General features: G+C 30.5%; 1 protein-coding gene across 18 annotated transcripts in view; it reads left to right on the forward strand.

Annotated features, from left to right (window-relative positions):
* LOC143202294 (coiled-coil domain-containing protein AGAP005037) overlaps positions 1-18,284 on the forward strand; it is a 526,529-nt gene that overhangs the window by 470,222 nt on the left and 38,023 nt on the right. For 10 of the 18 annotated variants that reach the window (XM_076413731.1, XM_076413730.1, XM_076413745.1 and 7 more), the window contains 5 exons: positions 3,075-3,183; positions 8,315-8,437; positions 8,500-8,609; positions 11,782-11,829; positions 15,183-15,239. In XM_076413731.1, coding sequence (XP_076269846.1) covers positions 3,075-3,183; positions 8,315-8,437; positions 8,500-8,609; positions 11,782-11,829; positions 15,183-15,239 — 447 coding nt within the window. Of the gene's footprint in view, positions 1-3,074; positions 3,184-8,314; positions 8,438-8,499; positions 8,610-11,781; positions 11,830-15,182; positions 15,240-15,553; positions 15,575-18,284 lie in introns of all 18 variants that reach the window. The other 8 variants (XM_076413747.1, XM_076413737.1, XM_076413739.1 and 5 more) reach the window with 4 other exon arrangements.

The raw sequence follows: 18,284 nt of genomic DNA on the forward strand, positions 1-18,284 counted from the left end.
TGTTGCTCCACAAGATGTCATGTCAAGCAAGTATCGAATTAACGAATTTTGCAACATAATTTCAATTGAGATGTGGGTCCAACTCTTAGAGTTTTCAATGGTTCTGGTGGCATTTTTAATAATAGAAATGAAACTTTTCCTGATGCGCAGCAAAGACGGAGCGATTCATCTTTATACTTAAATATATGACGATGTTTGCATTTCTTTCCATATCGTCGATGATGGCTTGTGCTTGTGTGTAAATAAACCAACAAATGGCCTACCCTATATATGTTATAACATTAATTTTCTCCAAATAAAATCAACCATCATTAACTATAATGTTGAAAATAAACCCATATTTCTTGTGGCAAGGCAATTACTTTTTGCTCGATCATATAAATTTTCTGGCTCTGTACAATAATCGATATCTAATGGAAAACAATGAAATGCTTTACAGCAAATACTAACTGTATACGCACATCAATTAAATCTTAATAGTACATGTTCGGTGGTTATATTTGCTGTAGAATCATTTCATTATCATTAACTTCATTCATTGTTGTTCCGAGCCAGATACCGAGTTACAACATATTTTATGACAACATGTTTGTCAGAGAATACGGTTTACGCTCATATTCATCCTTTTAAAAGCGAAATAAATCGAATTTTCCTCCAGTCTCCCGAGCCTAACCATACAAATAACAACAGCCCAAATAACTTAACAGAAATGTGACATTCTTTATCATTTTTGTTGAAAAATTCGCAGCGAAATTGACTTTCGTATTTTTGTTTTTGATTTTTGAACATTCTGTTTGCTAGAATGTTTGTATCACGTTCGTTGTGACGGTGTTATTTTGTCCGTATGACGCACCTAATTAAGGGACTATACCTGGTCAGATTCCTAACATTTTCTTGATAATTATAATATGAATATTTGAATTATTTTATAGAAATATGTATTTTTTATAGTGATAAATAAATCTATTAGTAATGTTTATAAATTGTAGAAAATTATTTCCAACATCAGGCTATAATATACTTTCGATATATTTCTTATTCTATTCTTAACTTTTATTACTGATTATCTGCTCTCAAAAAATGGAGCTAATTACGTAGTTGTAATGAATATACGCCAAAAATATTGTCAAATTATAGATGATAAATAAAATAATTAATTAGATTCAAATTAAAAATTCTATCACTCAAATTTCATCAAATTTCCTTTAAATACAAAATAAATCTACAATGTTTTCTTGAAATTAATTTTTAAACTTCATCCACTGATTGAGTATAGTTCTTTATTTGTCATGTGATTTTTTTGCTAATAACATTTTTGACACGGTTTTTTAACAAGTTTTTAGTGCTTTTGGTAACTGTTGTTTTGATGTGTTGTGTTGTTTTTAGCTTTTGTCTAAATCTTGTGAATCAAGTGTTTGAGTTTACGAGACAGTTACTATAGGTACTCATTATCCTCAAAACATGTATGCTCCCCACTCCCCAACACCGTAGTTAGTAGATGTAGAAGTAGATCCTCAAAAAAGAGGCACCACTATTTGTCATCACTGTAAATACTAATCAAAATGGCGTATCAACTAAAAATTTGCATGCTAGTATTTGAATGGACAGTTATAAGACCTATTTGAAGCTGTCGTAGGTTTTTAGTCACTTATCATGTAAAATATGTTATTATTTAATAATTTTATTGGCTTGTTTTTATTTAAATTATATTTTTAGTACTTTAGAATTGAAATCCACGTTTGTACTTTATTGATCTTTATGTACAAGAGTTGCACATTTTTCCTAATTGATTGATTTAAGATAACATAACTCAAATAATATCCATTCAATGAAAGTATCATATAGCACGTTTAAAATTTCTTATTCTAGATTTAAGAAGAAGAAAGAAATAGAGATTGCAAAGGTGCTTTTTGATATATTTTGGTTTTTTAATGAGTGTAACATCAGAATTGATTTATTCGTTTTGTTTCCTAAATGTTCGTTATTAAAGATGAACCTCTCCATATATCCCAGAAGTTTTACAGCAAGAACATTATGGTTCTCGCCAAAAAATTAAACCATCACATAGCACGTTTAAAAGTTATTCTTTTAGATTTAAGAAGGAGAAAGAAATGAAGATCCCAAAAGGTCCTTTTCGTCATATTTTGGTTTTTTAAGGAGTGTAACGTCAGAATTAATTTACTCGTTTTGTTTCCTAAATGTTTTTTTATTAAAGATGAACCTCTCCATATATCCCAGAAGTTTTACAGCAAGAAAATTATGGTTCTCGCCAAAAAAGTGACATAAGATCATGGATCAAAACGGCATATTTTGTATTTTGAATTTTGCATAAATCAATTCGTTTTGAAATATATGAATAACCCAAATTAACCTTTCCTCCAAACTATAATAGTTAAGTTTATTTGATACTATTTAATGTTAATAAATAATCAACAATATGTGATTTATTTTAATTACAGGAATAGTAAAATTAATTTTAATATATGTGGCAATAACCATAGTTTTGTAATAACGAAATGTTTACTTTAAACTGTAGCCATTCTCACTTGCAAAATGTCTAATTCAGTCGTATTAACATATTTGTACTACTATAGTGGTTAAAAATGATTCGTTATAATAATTCATTATATTTGCTACGTTAATTCGAACTTATTATATCGTAAGAAGAAACTGGACAACGAACTGCCAAGTAGAGTTCGTCCATAATAACATATACAGGCTACCGTTTGTAAGGAGACGAAAATGGTCGCCGGTAAATGAGAAGTGAATAATATATCACGAAATGATCATCAGACATTTTTTAATTGTAAAATGGTACCCGTAGAATTTGTAGGACTGAATGAAATAATGTTAAAGATAGATTCGACGATATCAGAATTTATTGTCTTTAGAAATCACATTAGAATTCAAAGGTATTCGTTAAATTAAAATAAGAATGTTTAATGTTTTACAACATTCAGAATTAACAGTTAAGTAAATTTTTAGTTGATGCGTTTTCTACCAATTACTATCATAAAACAATTTAATTAAGATAGTTAAGACGTCGTAGTAATATTAATCGATTATTTATTTAGATGGATATATGTCCTCTCCAGAAAGAGGCTCCCGATACGAAGATCCTTATTACAGCCAATACGGAACGAGATCCGGTTCAATAACTCCAGTGATCGATGAAGAAATCAGGTAAATAAATAAAATCATGCACTTTCATTATTTAACAAGAATATGTCGGTAGTTTTAACAAGAATTCAATTAGTTTTAGTATAATCACGCGAGAATTGATTGAATAGATTTGCAGTATTATTTGATTTTAAAATGATGTGGAAAGACGCAAGGAAACGATAAAGTTCTATTTCTTATTCCATTGTGATATATGCTTTACAAACTGATACTGGCAGACACCATTACTCACAATACGAAAATGGAAATCTCCATTCATTTATGGATAAATTCAGTTAAATATCAATATATGACAGGAAAATTTGTCTCTATTGAATTTTAGCCATGTTATGACGGTAGTAGCTTAAAGTGTCTTTTTACATTTTATTTACATTCTGTCTAAAAAATATCAGAAAATTATTATTTTGTGTAACAATATGAGAATGTTACATAGCAGATGTCAATAATGTTTTTGTTTATTATCCGTTATTAATGGAAAAATGGGTAAACAAAGATTTTTCTTTAAGCGTAACCGTGAATCAAAATTAAATCGCCAAAAAGTGTGGCCATATCAGTATTATGAACCAAACAAACAAATATCACTTAGTTATCTTATTTTGACTCATGTATCGAATCAAGAATGAACAAAAAAATATATTTATTTTAAATGGTATAACGCACATCAAGTATCTTATACAAGTGTTTTATGTCCATGAAGATTATATATATACATATATATATATATATATACATATATATATATATATATATATATATATATATATATATGAGACGCGAAAAGACTATCCGAAAAGCAACTTTACATCAAATAGCGCTTGTGTAAAAAGAATAAAAGTTGTTTACTCCGTTAGGTTTTTTACTGATTTTTCATTCTACTATCGGCTGTAAGCTTTTGGCTGCTTTGGAAGCTGAAAATGTCTCTCTAAAAATTATTAAACTTCTTCAAACGCCTTACAAAGGCTCCATTAGTTATGTGATGATGCATAACGGTTGGTTGAATTAATTTGTAGTCTGAAAGATTTAGGAGGAGATATGGTGTTCTATATGATGAGACAAACTTCTCAACCTATATTATATTCGCTATTACAAACTGAAGTTTAGAGCGTTCCTGGCCATATATTTGGAGAAACATAGCTTAAAAATCAACGAAAAAAATTGTAAATATGTACGGCTTCTCCAAGCTCTACCAACCTTCGTTTCTCTAAAGCACAGTAGAGTCAACACGTATTTTTTTTAAATTCTTCTTTAAGCTTTCTTCTGTAACACATTCAATTCAGGTTCTTAAATCAGATTTTAAAATTGTATATTTTTCTAGAAGTGTTAAAAATGCTAAAAAATTATTCGATTGGAATGCAACAATTAGTCCACATTTAGCCTAGGAAATGGTATACTGGTATCACTGAAATACAACTATATAAAATATATACTAATATAAAATGAATAACGCTCGTTGCAGATTTTTTTGGAAACAACGGGTTCAGGTCACAAGGCTGATTGATTAAACACAGAATCAGTTTCAGATAACTTCTTTATCTATAATTTATATAACTTTCTTTTTAGCAAATAAGATAAGTGTGGTCAAACAACCATTACCACTTCGGTATGGGTACTAGTATCTGCTGTCTGAATAGAATCTCTACTTCGTCTTGGTTGTGTTCGTAGTTGTGTATTTGAACTTGTATATACTTTATTTATATTTTTAACTCCACTGTTTGTATTATTAATTTTATTTTATTTATTATTTTATATATACACTCACTTATGTCTTTATGCCAAAGCGACAAAAAAAAAGAAAAGCGTTGCTCTTAGGCTGATCTGATGATCTATACCCGATATAACTCTGTGCTACTTTTTCTGTTCCTAAAGCTCAAATTATCTCTTTGGTCAAGATAATTGAGTCTATAATGCATATGGCAGCATACATGGAAGATTGGATCAAATACTGTTGTACTCAAAAATCTATAAATTAGTACGTTCCATCCATGCATTGATAATTAAAATATGGAAGAAAGAGACAATCACCGAAGACTGGAGAAAAAGTCCTATATATATGTCCTATTTATAACAAGGGAGATAAACTAAAATAATAACTATCATGGCATATCTCTTCTATGTACTGCGTACAAAATTCTAACATGCATTACTAACCAGCTCCTACAACCTCTTGCAGAAAATATAATTGATGAATATCAATCGGGTTTCAGGAGTGATAGGTTCACGATGGATGGATCGATGCATGGATGGATGGGAACACAATATTGATATATATATATATAACATATTTATAGATTTTAAACAAGCTTATGACTCGATTAATAGAAATCAACCGTATCAAAAATATCTGATCACATTAGGGATACCGATAAACTATTCATAATGATAAAAGCAACAGTGGAAGACACAGTAGTGGTGCTACGAATCCAAAACCAACTAACTGGCGCGCTCAACACTTTGAAAAGCTTAAAGCTTGGAGATAGGTTGGTCCATGCCCTCTTTCATTTAGCTATAGAATACACAGTAAGGCGAATAGACATCGGCAGAAAAACCTGTTAACCAACAAAGCGCTACAATACATTAATATTGTGAGCCGAAAAGTAGAAGCGGCAAGCCCCAATTAACCCGAATGAAACAAAAACAGAAAGAGGTAAGGAAGATGCACGAATCATAGTAGAAGACAATAGTGAGTCGGTGGATCACTTTGCATACCTGGGAGTGAAACTGAACTCAGCGGATACGGAAGATGGAGAAAGTCGCAGAAGAATACAAATAGCTAATAATAAATCTTATTTGGTAATGTTCGACGTACTAAAACATACATCGTAAAAATAAGATGAGAGTCTATAAAGCATTAATAAGACCTATCGCAAGCTATGGAGGCGAAGCGTGGACAATGATAGAAGGAACAAAAAAACATGCTCAATGTCTTCGAAAGAAAGGTATTGAGAGAGGCAATTTAACCATTTAGCGACAATAATATATGGAGAACCAGATCTAATCAAGAATTATATAATCTGTTTAAAGAAGCCCCACTCTCATAATTCATCAGACTACAAAAGTTACAGTAAAAAAAGATTACCAAAAAAAATGTTAGATAGTCGAATGCACGGCAAACGCCTAGTGGGAATACCCCGCAAACGCTGTGAAGATCAAATTTAAGAAGATGCACGCGAGGTTCTAGGCATTCGAGTGTAGAGGAGAGCGACAGTACATAGACAGGCATGGAGGTAGAAAATAAAGGAGCTCAAGACCCTGTTTGACCCTCAAGACCCTTCCCTGGCGGTAACGCCATGGGAAGAAGAAAATAAGTAATACAGATTTATAATAGAAATATTAAAATATTCTGTACATATAACATATACGTTTTTTCTACGTTGGTGGGTATTTTTAGAGCTTTTTTTCTTAAAAATGAATTAATATTGTCGTTTTAGAAAGCAATTATAATTATTTCGAATTTATTACAGTACCGCACATTAAGAAACCCTAGTTATATAACCGATAGTAGCATATGACTACTTCGAAATATAAAAAGTATTTTAAAAAATTCCTAAATAAACTACAAATTTAGAAGTTGGGAATATAAAAGTGAAACGTATTTAATTTGTTCCATACCGTTGTTATGGTGAAATCGACATTTTGTATCGAATATAAATTGTTATAAGTTTATTTACTTTGTTCAAAATTTTGTTGGATGTTGTGAAACTGAAATTACATAAGTGGCAAATATTTTTATATTAACCATTTTAATAATTAACTTATTTATTGTTTGAAAAAATACTGGTGCCAAGTAATACTGTTAAAATTTCCTTGAAGAGTATAATTACGAGTCTCTACAAATGGATATGACCAAAATAATAAGGGTAATATCATTTTTTTCTAAAACAATAGGAAATACATATCGAGTAGGAAACAAAATATCAAAATACATATGATCTTATCAAGCTAAGGAGAATGCAGATGCCAAGAAACTAAATAAACTTTATCTATAGTGATATATAAAATTGGGTTAGCCTTAAAAACCTTGGCAGCGTAAATCTCTGAAAATTTACAGCATACCTACCTCATCGAGACAATATTTTGCAGTTCGAGAAAAATGTCAACAAATATCAGCCTAGATATAACACAACTTTCAGTATCACCACAAAGAACCTAAAGTAGGAGCATCAAGGATCAAATTCAATGTATCCAAATCCGTCAAATCCACAGTATTTATTTATATCGAATATCAAACGAGCAATCAATGTCATCGCTGCAATAGATTATTGAAGAAAGCAATCAGTATTTTATTTAGAGAATCTTCTTGCCATGAGAGTCGAAGATAGAAAAAACAAGTACATTGTAAACGGGTAAGAAAACTCTCATCATCAGTGTTTACCGTCAAGCGCACTTGATAATAATCACACAAAACGACATCTCTGAAGTTACTATTATTTATTACTATATATTTATATTATTTTATATATTTTTTATATTAGTTATATATTTTTATTACTTATATTTACTTGTAAATAAATAACTAATAAATTATAAATTATAACTAATAAATTGGGACTAGTTTTCTTTAACTATCAGTAAGGAACATTAAGGGCATCAACTTTTGGTATATAACTACGACTTTAATTGAATAAAAGATTCGAATCAGCGACGTCACCAGCTCATTATTTCCATCAGCAATTATGCTTGTTAATATAAGTCTGTGAGAAATTGGCTTTATTTCAACGGACATGTCCAAACCATTGTAAATATTGTGATTGTAATCTGCGTCTCTGAATTTATTCCTTCACGAATGGTATAATTTCTAATACGATTTCGGAAAGAAACATGAAGAATTTTCCTAAAATATCGCATTTGATTGATCGCACATGAAGCTTACAAATGTCAGACTGTAACAGTGTCCAAGTCTCAGAACTATAGAGAAGACATAATAAAGAAGCACGAATCATAGTAGAAGATAATAGAGTCGGTGGGTAGACATAATTTAGTCTTAGAAAAGCAACGACATTCACACGCTTTTCACATCTTTTATATTCTTCCATAAACTTGCAGAGTGCGAATACCTTATCTACATAATCGTGATTCGTTAAATAAGTAAATAAAAATAAAACATTGTTGTAATCCGATTTATATTAATTTACAGCGACACAGAGCTACTTGATGACTCCTACTCACTCTATGGAGTAAAAGTACCACCAGGAACAGCTCCCAGAACCAACCGCACCGGATTTCCAACCCCTGCTGCTGTACCGTATGATGCCACCCGGTAATAACACGATATATCAAACGTAAAACCCAAATCAACAGTGACATATTGTAAATTTTCAGTTTGCGCGTCGAAAACATGGAACGCCAACTGGCCAACCTTACCGGCCTAGTCCAGAAGGCCCTAACTCAACCGGCTACCCTGCAAGTTCCTACCAGAGAAGGTTACCGAGGTAAATACATCCGTTTTCCGACCACTGTGACCTTTTGTGTGCCTTGTTTTTGTTTCTTCGTGCACTGAGAATCACCATAGATCGTCCACGTCGGCGATGTCTTAGATGCTAGTTCATTTTGAATGTTTTAGAATAAAAATAGTTTTTTTCTCTCGTCATTAGAACAGTTCTTATAGAAATTCTATCATCAAAAAGTAAAAGGAAGAATAAACAACAGCAAAATTTACAGTATTGTCATCTCACAAATCTTTTCTTTTAGAAATAAAATAATTATTTTATATAATACACTGAACAATTTTAGACAAATCATCGCTTTTTGAATGGCGTAAATTGGCAAAAAAAATTGTTTAACTTTGATAGAAGAATGTTTAGAGAAGGTTCAAACCAGATTTCAAGTAAATGGATTCAGTAAAACTTGAGGTAACTATCTCGAAAAAAGTTTTAAATAAAAAAAAATTTTAAATGCCGCGTCACTAGAACATTTATATCTCTAAAAATATTTTAAATTTTGAAAAATCCTCTTAAGAGCGTATTTTTAATAGGTTAAGCTTTGAAGGTATGAAAATTTCGATTCCTTCGGATTTCTAGACTAGATTACCGATTAAGCAGTGGGTATGAATAAATAAATAAAATCCTTAATAATTTTGCGATAAGCTCTGTGATATAATAGCACCACTTCTTTGTCTCAAAAGATTTTCGTTATGGCAGTGTATGTGTATCCATTGGCTTTAAAATAAAAATCATTTTTGGCATTATCATCATAAATCTTAACAAGAGTTACCATTATCTTCAGTCGATAAATTGTAAAAAGATGCTATAATTTGATAATTCAGAAACCTGAAATATAGTGAAGTAGACACTGATGAAATGTCAACAATCGTGATAATCTACATATCTTTTGTCGTCCGCAATTTATTAATTGTTTTTATTCTTCATAATTGTAAACATGCAAACAAATAATTATTCTCTATAATTAATTGATAATTAATATTAGGTGTATAACTTAATTGTTACAGATTTTTCAGAAATTGGAATTCATATAAAACAATAACTAATTTCTTCAACGAAAAATCTCACGTACTGAAAGTTTGGTGAATATGACTTGTACGGAAGTTATTTGAAGGAAAAACGTGATGAACGAATTTTTCCAGTAATAAGTCTTTTGTGACCAAGTTCTTTGGTCAGTTTATTCAATTACTTGCTGCAGCTTTTCACAATTAACGTCTAAGGAGATTCTAGGAATCCGTCATAAAACTCTTCTCGTGTTTCACCAGATAACACAGAGAACCTTATATATGTGTGGCGGATACTGTGTCTTGTGGCCAATGTACTGGAAATTACTATTTGGTATAACTAGTAATTAGGCTGTTATTTTCTTTCTTTATTATTCAGTGTATAAAGTAATAGAGAGTCAACTCAATAGGGATCTCTGGCGAAAAGTTTTGCTTTGCTCAATATCCAGATGGGCTATCCAGATGATCCAGATTATATCGGCTATTTAGGTAATTTGATTGGCCAATTTAAATTTAAATTATAGGCACCTGTAAAAAAACATTTCGCTGTGAAGACATTTGATTGTTTCTTTGATAAAGTTTGCCACGCAGATGCGGCATGTGACAGCCCTACATCACGTTTAATTGACCAATAAAATGTAATTAAAGAACACCTTAATTTCTGAACTAAATTTATTAATTCAACGAAAGAAATAAATACAATCCGTAAAAATAAATATATCTATAATACAAATATTATATATACAAAATCAAAAACAAAGAACTTTGGAACAAATCAAATGTACTTCTTCAGACTTTTCCCTTTTCTACATTTGTTTAGTGCCATTAATTTAATCTATTAGATATCTATTATGGGTTTACCCAAAAGTACATAGCACATCTTATTATTTGTAATATTTTATATGATAAATCATTATGCAGTGTACAATTAAAACGGTTTTAAATTTACATTTTTTAAAGATATTTGACAAAAATATATTATATTATCGACGTGGCAATATATTATACAGTCATCCTCCATTAGTATGAAATGTATATTATTTAAAGAGCATGAAAGCCTGTTCATCCTCTTCACAGTTTCCTAAAGGCCAATGAGATGAAAAAAAAAACTTATGTTGAGGGTTTCAAATGATTTTTAAAACATACTAGCCGAGGATATATATTCCTGAATCCATGAGCTAGATCCAAAAAAAAAGTATATCTTGGTTAAGTAGTAAGCACTATTACTTATGTTAGCCATACTGAAAATTGCACTAAAAATAAATAAACAACAAACATACCATGGAAACGCAGTGAACCAATCAGATCCCGTCGCGGCTTATAGAGTAGCGATTAAAGCAAGTAATAAGTTAAAAGTAGCGACATCTAGATGTTGGACGTCGCGAAATATTTCACCAAAATTTCCTATAAAGTTAAATCTCTATTTATATATGATTCAGTGTTCAAAATTTCGAAACCATTATCTATATTTCCATCGAAATCACTATCTAAAACGTTTGTATAAATAATTACATGTTTCATAAAACACAATGTAAGCACCAACAACAAATTTATTCATATATTTTAGAAGCATTTCTCCTGATTAATATAGAATGAAGTGCCGAATCTGATATTTATCCATTAGCCATGTACAAGTTACGTCGTTCAATGTTATAAAACCTTGCCTTCTTTCTAAAGAACAAAAAACATCGAAAATATTTCTATATTAAATATGAAACTCGAAGAACAAACTTATTAAAATTAAATCTTGCGCCTAATACTCCTATAATAAATTTAATAACATTTATTCTTCCTTAAGTATTCCGTTAAATATTTCAAATACATTTTTTTAACTGTATAATTATTCCAATATTTGCGTTAAATCAAAACCAAAAGATTATTTTTATTAGAGTGACTTGTGTGGGTTGTTTTAGTACACGAAATATCATCACCAATTTTTATGGAAATGATCAATGCCTGACTAGTGTGGTAATGAAACGATAACAGTAGATGTCACAAGAGCTAACCCGAAATCTCATTTAGAATTACATTGTCGTTTCCATATCGAACGCTCATTCATTCATACCTCATCTGTTCGTTACTGAAGTGTCTATTTATTGCAAGCTTGTGTACATAGTGTCGTTTGTTTGCTAACAATCACCATTCATTTGTATCAACAGGGGATGAGTTCGATAAGAACTCCAGTTCGAGCTCAGCATCCTTGCCAGGTTTGTATTTCAATCGTATCACATTTTCGCTAACACTAAAAATGAATTGTTTCATCTGCTTCTTTTTCGATTAATAGTTAGGCAACTCAAATAGCTGTTCATTATTTGAAAAAAAATATAATCTAAAAGAGAAAGTCTGTGGTATTAACGGGACTCCCATGCTGGAAGATAAATTAGAAATAAATCCAATATAATCTGATAGATGTCGTTCTATCTATTTCATGAATTGAATATGATTTTTCTGTAGATAATAAATTTTGTAACGTCCGTCTATATTAACCAATAACATTTTATTTAATAACCAAAAAGATTTTCTTTATTGATAAGACATCGCTTTTACCCAACATAACGAAATAAATTCATTAAATTAGTTCTAGTTATAAACGAGAAAACAAATAGTTATAGGACGGATATCTAAATAAAAAAAGAACGGAAACGTTTTCATTGAAAATCGACACAATGACCTAAAATCATTACGCTATTTGAGTTGCTGCTTATTTTTAAAAAATCACCTCCATTAAGGCATGTTATGAAATTGAATTGTAGTTTTATACAAGTTCATAGGCTTGTTTATTTGATCTTAGAGAATTAAAAAATTAAAATATAAACACGTTTGTTTCGATTTAAAAAGAACATAAAAATTAACATAAAATGTGCCACTGTACGAATTAAATTAATTAAAATGTACACTACGTCGGATTGGAGAGAGTAGTATAGTTTTTATTCTCGAAATATTAACAATATCAATATGATAGAATGCAGTAAATTGCATTATTTATTTTATTTTAAAATAAATAAAATTCTAGGTTATGTTAAATATTAATTATATTACTTTGGTTTACATGAAACAACATTGGATATTATTAAAATATGTTAAAGTACTCGAACCTAATTTATCCATGTTTGTGTCTTAAAAAAAACTAAAATTCGCTTCACTGAATCCACCAAATCTCCATCATTCTATTTAAACGAGTTGATACTGTTGATGTGACTGATGTTGTGAGAGTGTTGTGAATGATGACTCCAAAAAGCAGATACGAAGAAATAAAACGCCTGCTTACTATCTTATGTATCAAAGATAACAGCACTTGGTGGAAATATTAGTAGACAAATATAATATATTATTAGGTGTTTTCCTTAATTATGATCTTTTTTACCTTAAAAAGGCTTTTATTAAGAAAACTTGGAATAATATATATTAGCGGGTATATTTTCCGTCATTTTCTACGGTTTTCTCACATATTTCTGACAACAAACTATATTGAAAGAACGATTTTGGTTTGGCAGTAATCCAATCATTGATCCATTTTTGCACTTCTTCAGCATTTCGAAACCGTATGCCAGTCCAGCCAGGCTGAATCGATCTAAGTGTAAGTGGTACTCAGAATGTGCTATATCTCTTGGGTAGGCTGGTTGCGAAAAACTATGAGAAGCAATACAGTGTTGCAACTGTTTCAATTTCTCTCCTTTTAGAACTACTAAGCTGTTTGAAAGTATGAAACAAGTTTTGTAATTCATTGGCGTCGAGATATGTTGGTCCTCCAGGTCGTTCTTTGTCATTAACCGCAAAATGGCCAATTTTAAATCATTGTTTACATTTATACTTTACATATTCACCATTAACTCAGATGCCTTCAAGCAATTAATACTAGAAATAGCTTTTTTCTTTAACAACAACTGACAAGCTTATATCTGACTATTAGACTTTAGTTTGAATACGTTTCCAGTCTAACTAAAGAAAAATCATTAGGTTATTTAAATGGGATTTGTTTTCTGATTGCTATTTAATTAGCTGACGATCAATGCCAGCAATGGTATCATCTATTCTTCAGACTAAATAGCTTATTAAGCAATGTGTAAAAAAAAGGATTTACAGATATGACTAATGCAGAGAAACATTATCTTGAAATCATTTCTAGTAAATTTAATAACTCTTAAGGCACTCATCATCATTGAGATGCAATGGAGAATAATCACCACAAGTTTCTAAAATTGTTTGATGAGTTTCGCCAGTAGATGTCTTCAAAAAGCAACAAAATTAATGAATGTGTAAAATTCCGTTGAGCATTCCATGATAGACGTCTGTATACACTGAATAACTCACTGAAACTAAAAGCAAAACTGATATTTTATATAGATAAATTCCAAAGCCATCGAATTTAACGGTTAAATTAGATTGTTTACATTTATTCTTTGCATATTCACCATTAACTCAGATGCCTGCAACCAATTAATACTAGAAATAGCTTTTTTCTTTAACAACAATTGACAAGCTTATGTCTGACTATTTGAATTTGGTTTGAGTACGTTTCCAGTCTAACTAAAAAAAACATTATGTTATTTAAATGGGATTTGTTTTCTGGTTGTTATTTAATTAGCTGACGATCAATGTCAGCAATGGTACCATCTATTCTTCATACTAAATAACTTATTCAGCAATGTGTTAAAAATGATTTAGAGATATGACTAATGCAGAGAAACACTATCTTGAAATCAATTCTAGTAAATTTAATAACTCTTAAGGCACTCATCATCATTGAGATGCAATGGAGAAGAATCACCACAAGTTTCTAAAATTGTTTGATGAGTTCCGGCAGTAGATGTCTTCAAAAAACAACAAAATTAATGAATGTGTAAAATTTCGTTAAGCATTCCATGATAGACGTCTGTATACACTGAATAACTCAATGAAACTAAAACAAAACTGATATTTTATATAGATAAATTCCAAAGCCATCGAATTTAACGGTTAAATTAAATTGTTTACATTTATACTTTACATATTCACCATTAACCCAGATGGCTGCAAGCAATTAATACTAAAAATAGCTTTTTTCTTTAACAAAAATTGACAAGCTTATGTCTGACTATTTGACTTTGATTTGAATACATTTCCAGTCTAACTAAAGAAAAAGCATTATGTTATTTAAATGGGATTTGCTTTCTGATTGTTATTTAATTAGCTGACGATCAATGCCAGCAATGGTACCATCCATTTTTCAGACTAAATAGCTTATTCAACAATGTGTAAAAATAGAATTTAGAGATATGACTAATGCAGAGAAACACTATCTTGAAATCATTTCTAGTAAATTTAATAACTCTTAAGACACTCAAAAACCAAATGATAAGCTATATCACCAATCATCATTGTCAAGAAGATACAAAAGACAATACAAAAAAATAAATATGTAATTTACTGCAAATAAAACGAGAACTTTTTTCCAATTCGATGTAGTAGCAAATAAATCACTAAACGAAATCTAAACTGATGATAATAAAGATGAACCAATTGGCTATTCGAAATTTGGACATATTTAACGCACAATATTTTTTTTATAATTTTTTGGCAGATGATTCGTATCTACGCTCTGACAGCAAAGCGCCCAAATTGGGTAAAAGTGGCTGTCGTAAGTTCAACCAGTTATATTATTAGGCATGCTATTGTACAGTGTTTAGATTACTCTCAGTGTAACCCTGGTCACCTATCAATCTCCTACTTTAACCGGAAACTAATTTCACTCGACTTTTTGAGCATGCTCCGTACTTTTCTTATCAATTTTAACACCCTCCTTTCAGCTAATATATTAATTAACGATTATTTATAATATACTTAGTTAGGTTAGGGATTTTGTAACCCTTTTATTTTACATAATATAATCACCAACAGCCTCCTATTACATGCATCTAGTAGACTGCCTGTTTTAATAGTTCTTTTTTCCAGGATTTGCGTTTATCCCTCGGGGTTAGTTATTTGCTTTTAGTTAGTACTCGATTCATTATTGTTGATTTTATAATATATCATTTTGCTTCCTTGTACGTGTACAGTTTTCGTAGGATTTGTAAAGATGTATGAAAGTATATGAATATCCTTGTCATAAATACATCCGCGACAAAACTTTAGCACAATACACATTTTTCATCATAACTCAATGAAATAAATGTTTAATTTTTAGATTCTACGACTGTTAAAGGAGGCTAGCTATAGTATTTATATAAACATTACGAAGAGATAGCTAACACGCCAATGGAAAAGTCCCCGGCCTGACACATAGATGTTGCTACTAGAATTAAATCTATTTGTTTTTTAGTTAGCCCTAACCCTCCAAAGATGCGTGTATAAATTTGACAGTTGTCGGATCATTAGTTTGTGAATTATAGCATTTTGAGTGAGGTTCTCAGATCTCAAAAGAATGCTTGCTGAGAGTAAATTTTCATCGAATGAAGAGGTGATCCGCGAAACTGAGGCCTATTTTGAACCACAAACCATGTATCACCCTTGAAGGGAATTACGTTGAATAAAGAAAACTAATTTTGGCAAAAAATATGTGTTTTTTTACTATGGTAGGTCGAGGACTTTTCAATTGACTTGTTATTGTTTAGTTATAGGTACCACGTAAAATCATACCACTCGAACGCCTCGACAAAAGTATGTTATAGCACAGTTAACTAAAAAAATTGAGAACTGATTTTAATTTAATTAGTTGTTATTACATATTACTGAAAGTAATTGGTACATCCCCCTCTATTTTTCACAATTTCAATAAATCTTTTCGGCAACATTTCATGTAGATTTTTAACATAATCTTGATCTAGTTCTTTCCACACATCTGGAATAACATTTTTTAGTTGTTCAACTTTCTTCAATTATCATTTGAATACACAGAACATGCTAACTTACCCCATTAATCTTCAGTGATATTAAAATCCGAGAAACACACGAGCCACTTTAAAATTTGAATACTAAAATGTTCTGAAAAATAGTTTTTAACGAAATTTTTTATTTCGCGAAATGAACCCCAGCATTGTCTCGCTGAAAAATAAAACTGACCAACAATTTGTTTCCCATATTTGACACTCGCGTTTGTCAATCAATTCAATATAATTTATAATCTTAATTTTTCCAAAAATAAATTTTATTTTTGGCTTTCTTTCAACATATATAGCACCCCAACACATAATACTTTCTCCACCTCACTGTCAGCTACTAAAAATGTCTTTGAAATTATTTTTTAATAATTAAAATTTTAAAATTATTCCATAAAGAAAGACCATCTTTTCCATGAGATATTTTATGTTTTCTTACATTATTCACTTAAATATAGTCTTGGTAAAACTTTTTTTTAAACTCCAATCTTCAAGTGGGAGACACTGAACATTTCATACATTTGTTTTTACTCCAACTGCAGAACTATTTTCGTTCGCTGTTAGCATAGAACTTGTGATCCTTGGCTGACCTCCTGGATGTTCTTTACATCATCTTCAGGATCTTTTAAATAATTTTTCTTTTAAATTGCTTTTCTAAACCTATTATCTTGTTATTTAACTTATTGATAGTATTAATTTTACCTGTACTGTAAACTGATATGTTAAACAAGTAATATGTTAACATACGTTTGATATTCAAAAAAAAAGAAACACTTATAATTCATTGTTGGACAACTGTAGAATTGTATTCTTATAAGTAATCAATAGGGCTTTTTTGTAACGTTTATAAAAAAATACCTTGATGACTCGTCTTTTGTAGTAGAATCTAGCTGCAAATGGATTTTCACTCAAAATTGTAATGAGATGTATAATGTGCTAAAGTTTTGGCGCGGGCACGTACTAACATTTTATATTTCTTAATAAAAATTAATAGATCATCCAATAAATATGTGGTCTAGGAAAAACATTTCTATGGTATCTATTTTATTATCATCAAGCGATAGCCGATGCTCCAGCAAAATGTCTGCCTCTCAACCAAAACTCTGCTGTTGGCACCACAGGACTTCGAATATTCTTCTAAACAAAATTCGTCACTGTTAATGATTGAACGCAAACATTCTGACTTCGAGCCATTTTAGTTTCCTACTATATGTCAGATCGATCTCTATTATCTTGATCCATGTCTTCTTTTAATCCACTCGCTGTGTCTCCCATGTAGAAAGTAGATTTCGCAACAGAAATCTGCTAGGAATTCACTCACCTGTTATTCGACAGATATATCCAAGCCATTGAAATCTATATTTGCGAAATTATTCTCCAACTATGCACTATCTGTCACGCGTTAATCAAACAGCTTATCAAGCCATATGGCGCTATATTGCTCATTGCTATAATGATTTCTATAATCTGACTATAACGCTCGAAATCTCAACAGTTTTTCGTAAATATTTAGACCATAATTTGCTCCAAAATATTGTTTTGTATGGTACCAAAATAACCTCTTGTAAAGTCTCGATACCTAGGATCTGCATATCAAAATCGAAAAAATTATTTTGCCATAAACTTTAACAAGTAAACGATAATCTCGGTAGCATTTTTAGTTTAATATACACAATGAAGGTTCGTTTCCTTTTTTGTGTTTCAAATGTCTAATCGTTCTTTATACATTACACCAGGTACATTAACTTCACATCGTAACTAAAAGAACCAAGAATGCCTTTTTCTCAACAGAGACCAGTTATCAACTT

This window comes from Rhynchophorus ferrugineus, unplaced genomic scaffold (genome assembly GCF_030347505.1).
Source record: "Rhynchophorus ferrugineus isolate W39M unplaced genomic scaffold, kcgeb_rfMv2 rfM9, whole genome shotgun sequence".
Taxonomy (NCBI): domain Eukaryota; kingdom Metazoa; phylum Arthropoda; class Insecta; order Coleoptera; family Curculionidae; genus Rhynchophorus; species Rhynchophorus ferrugineus.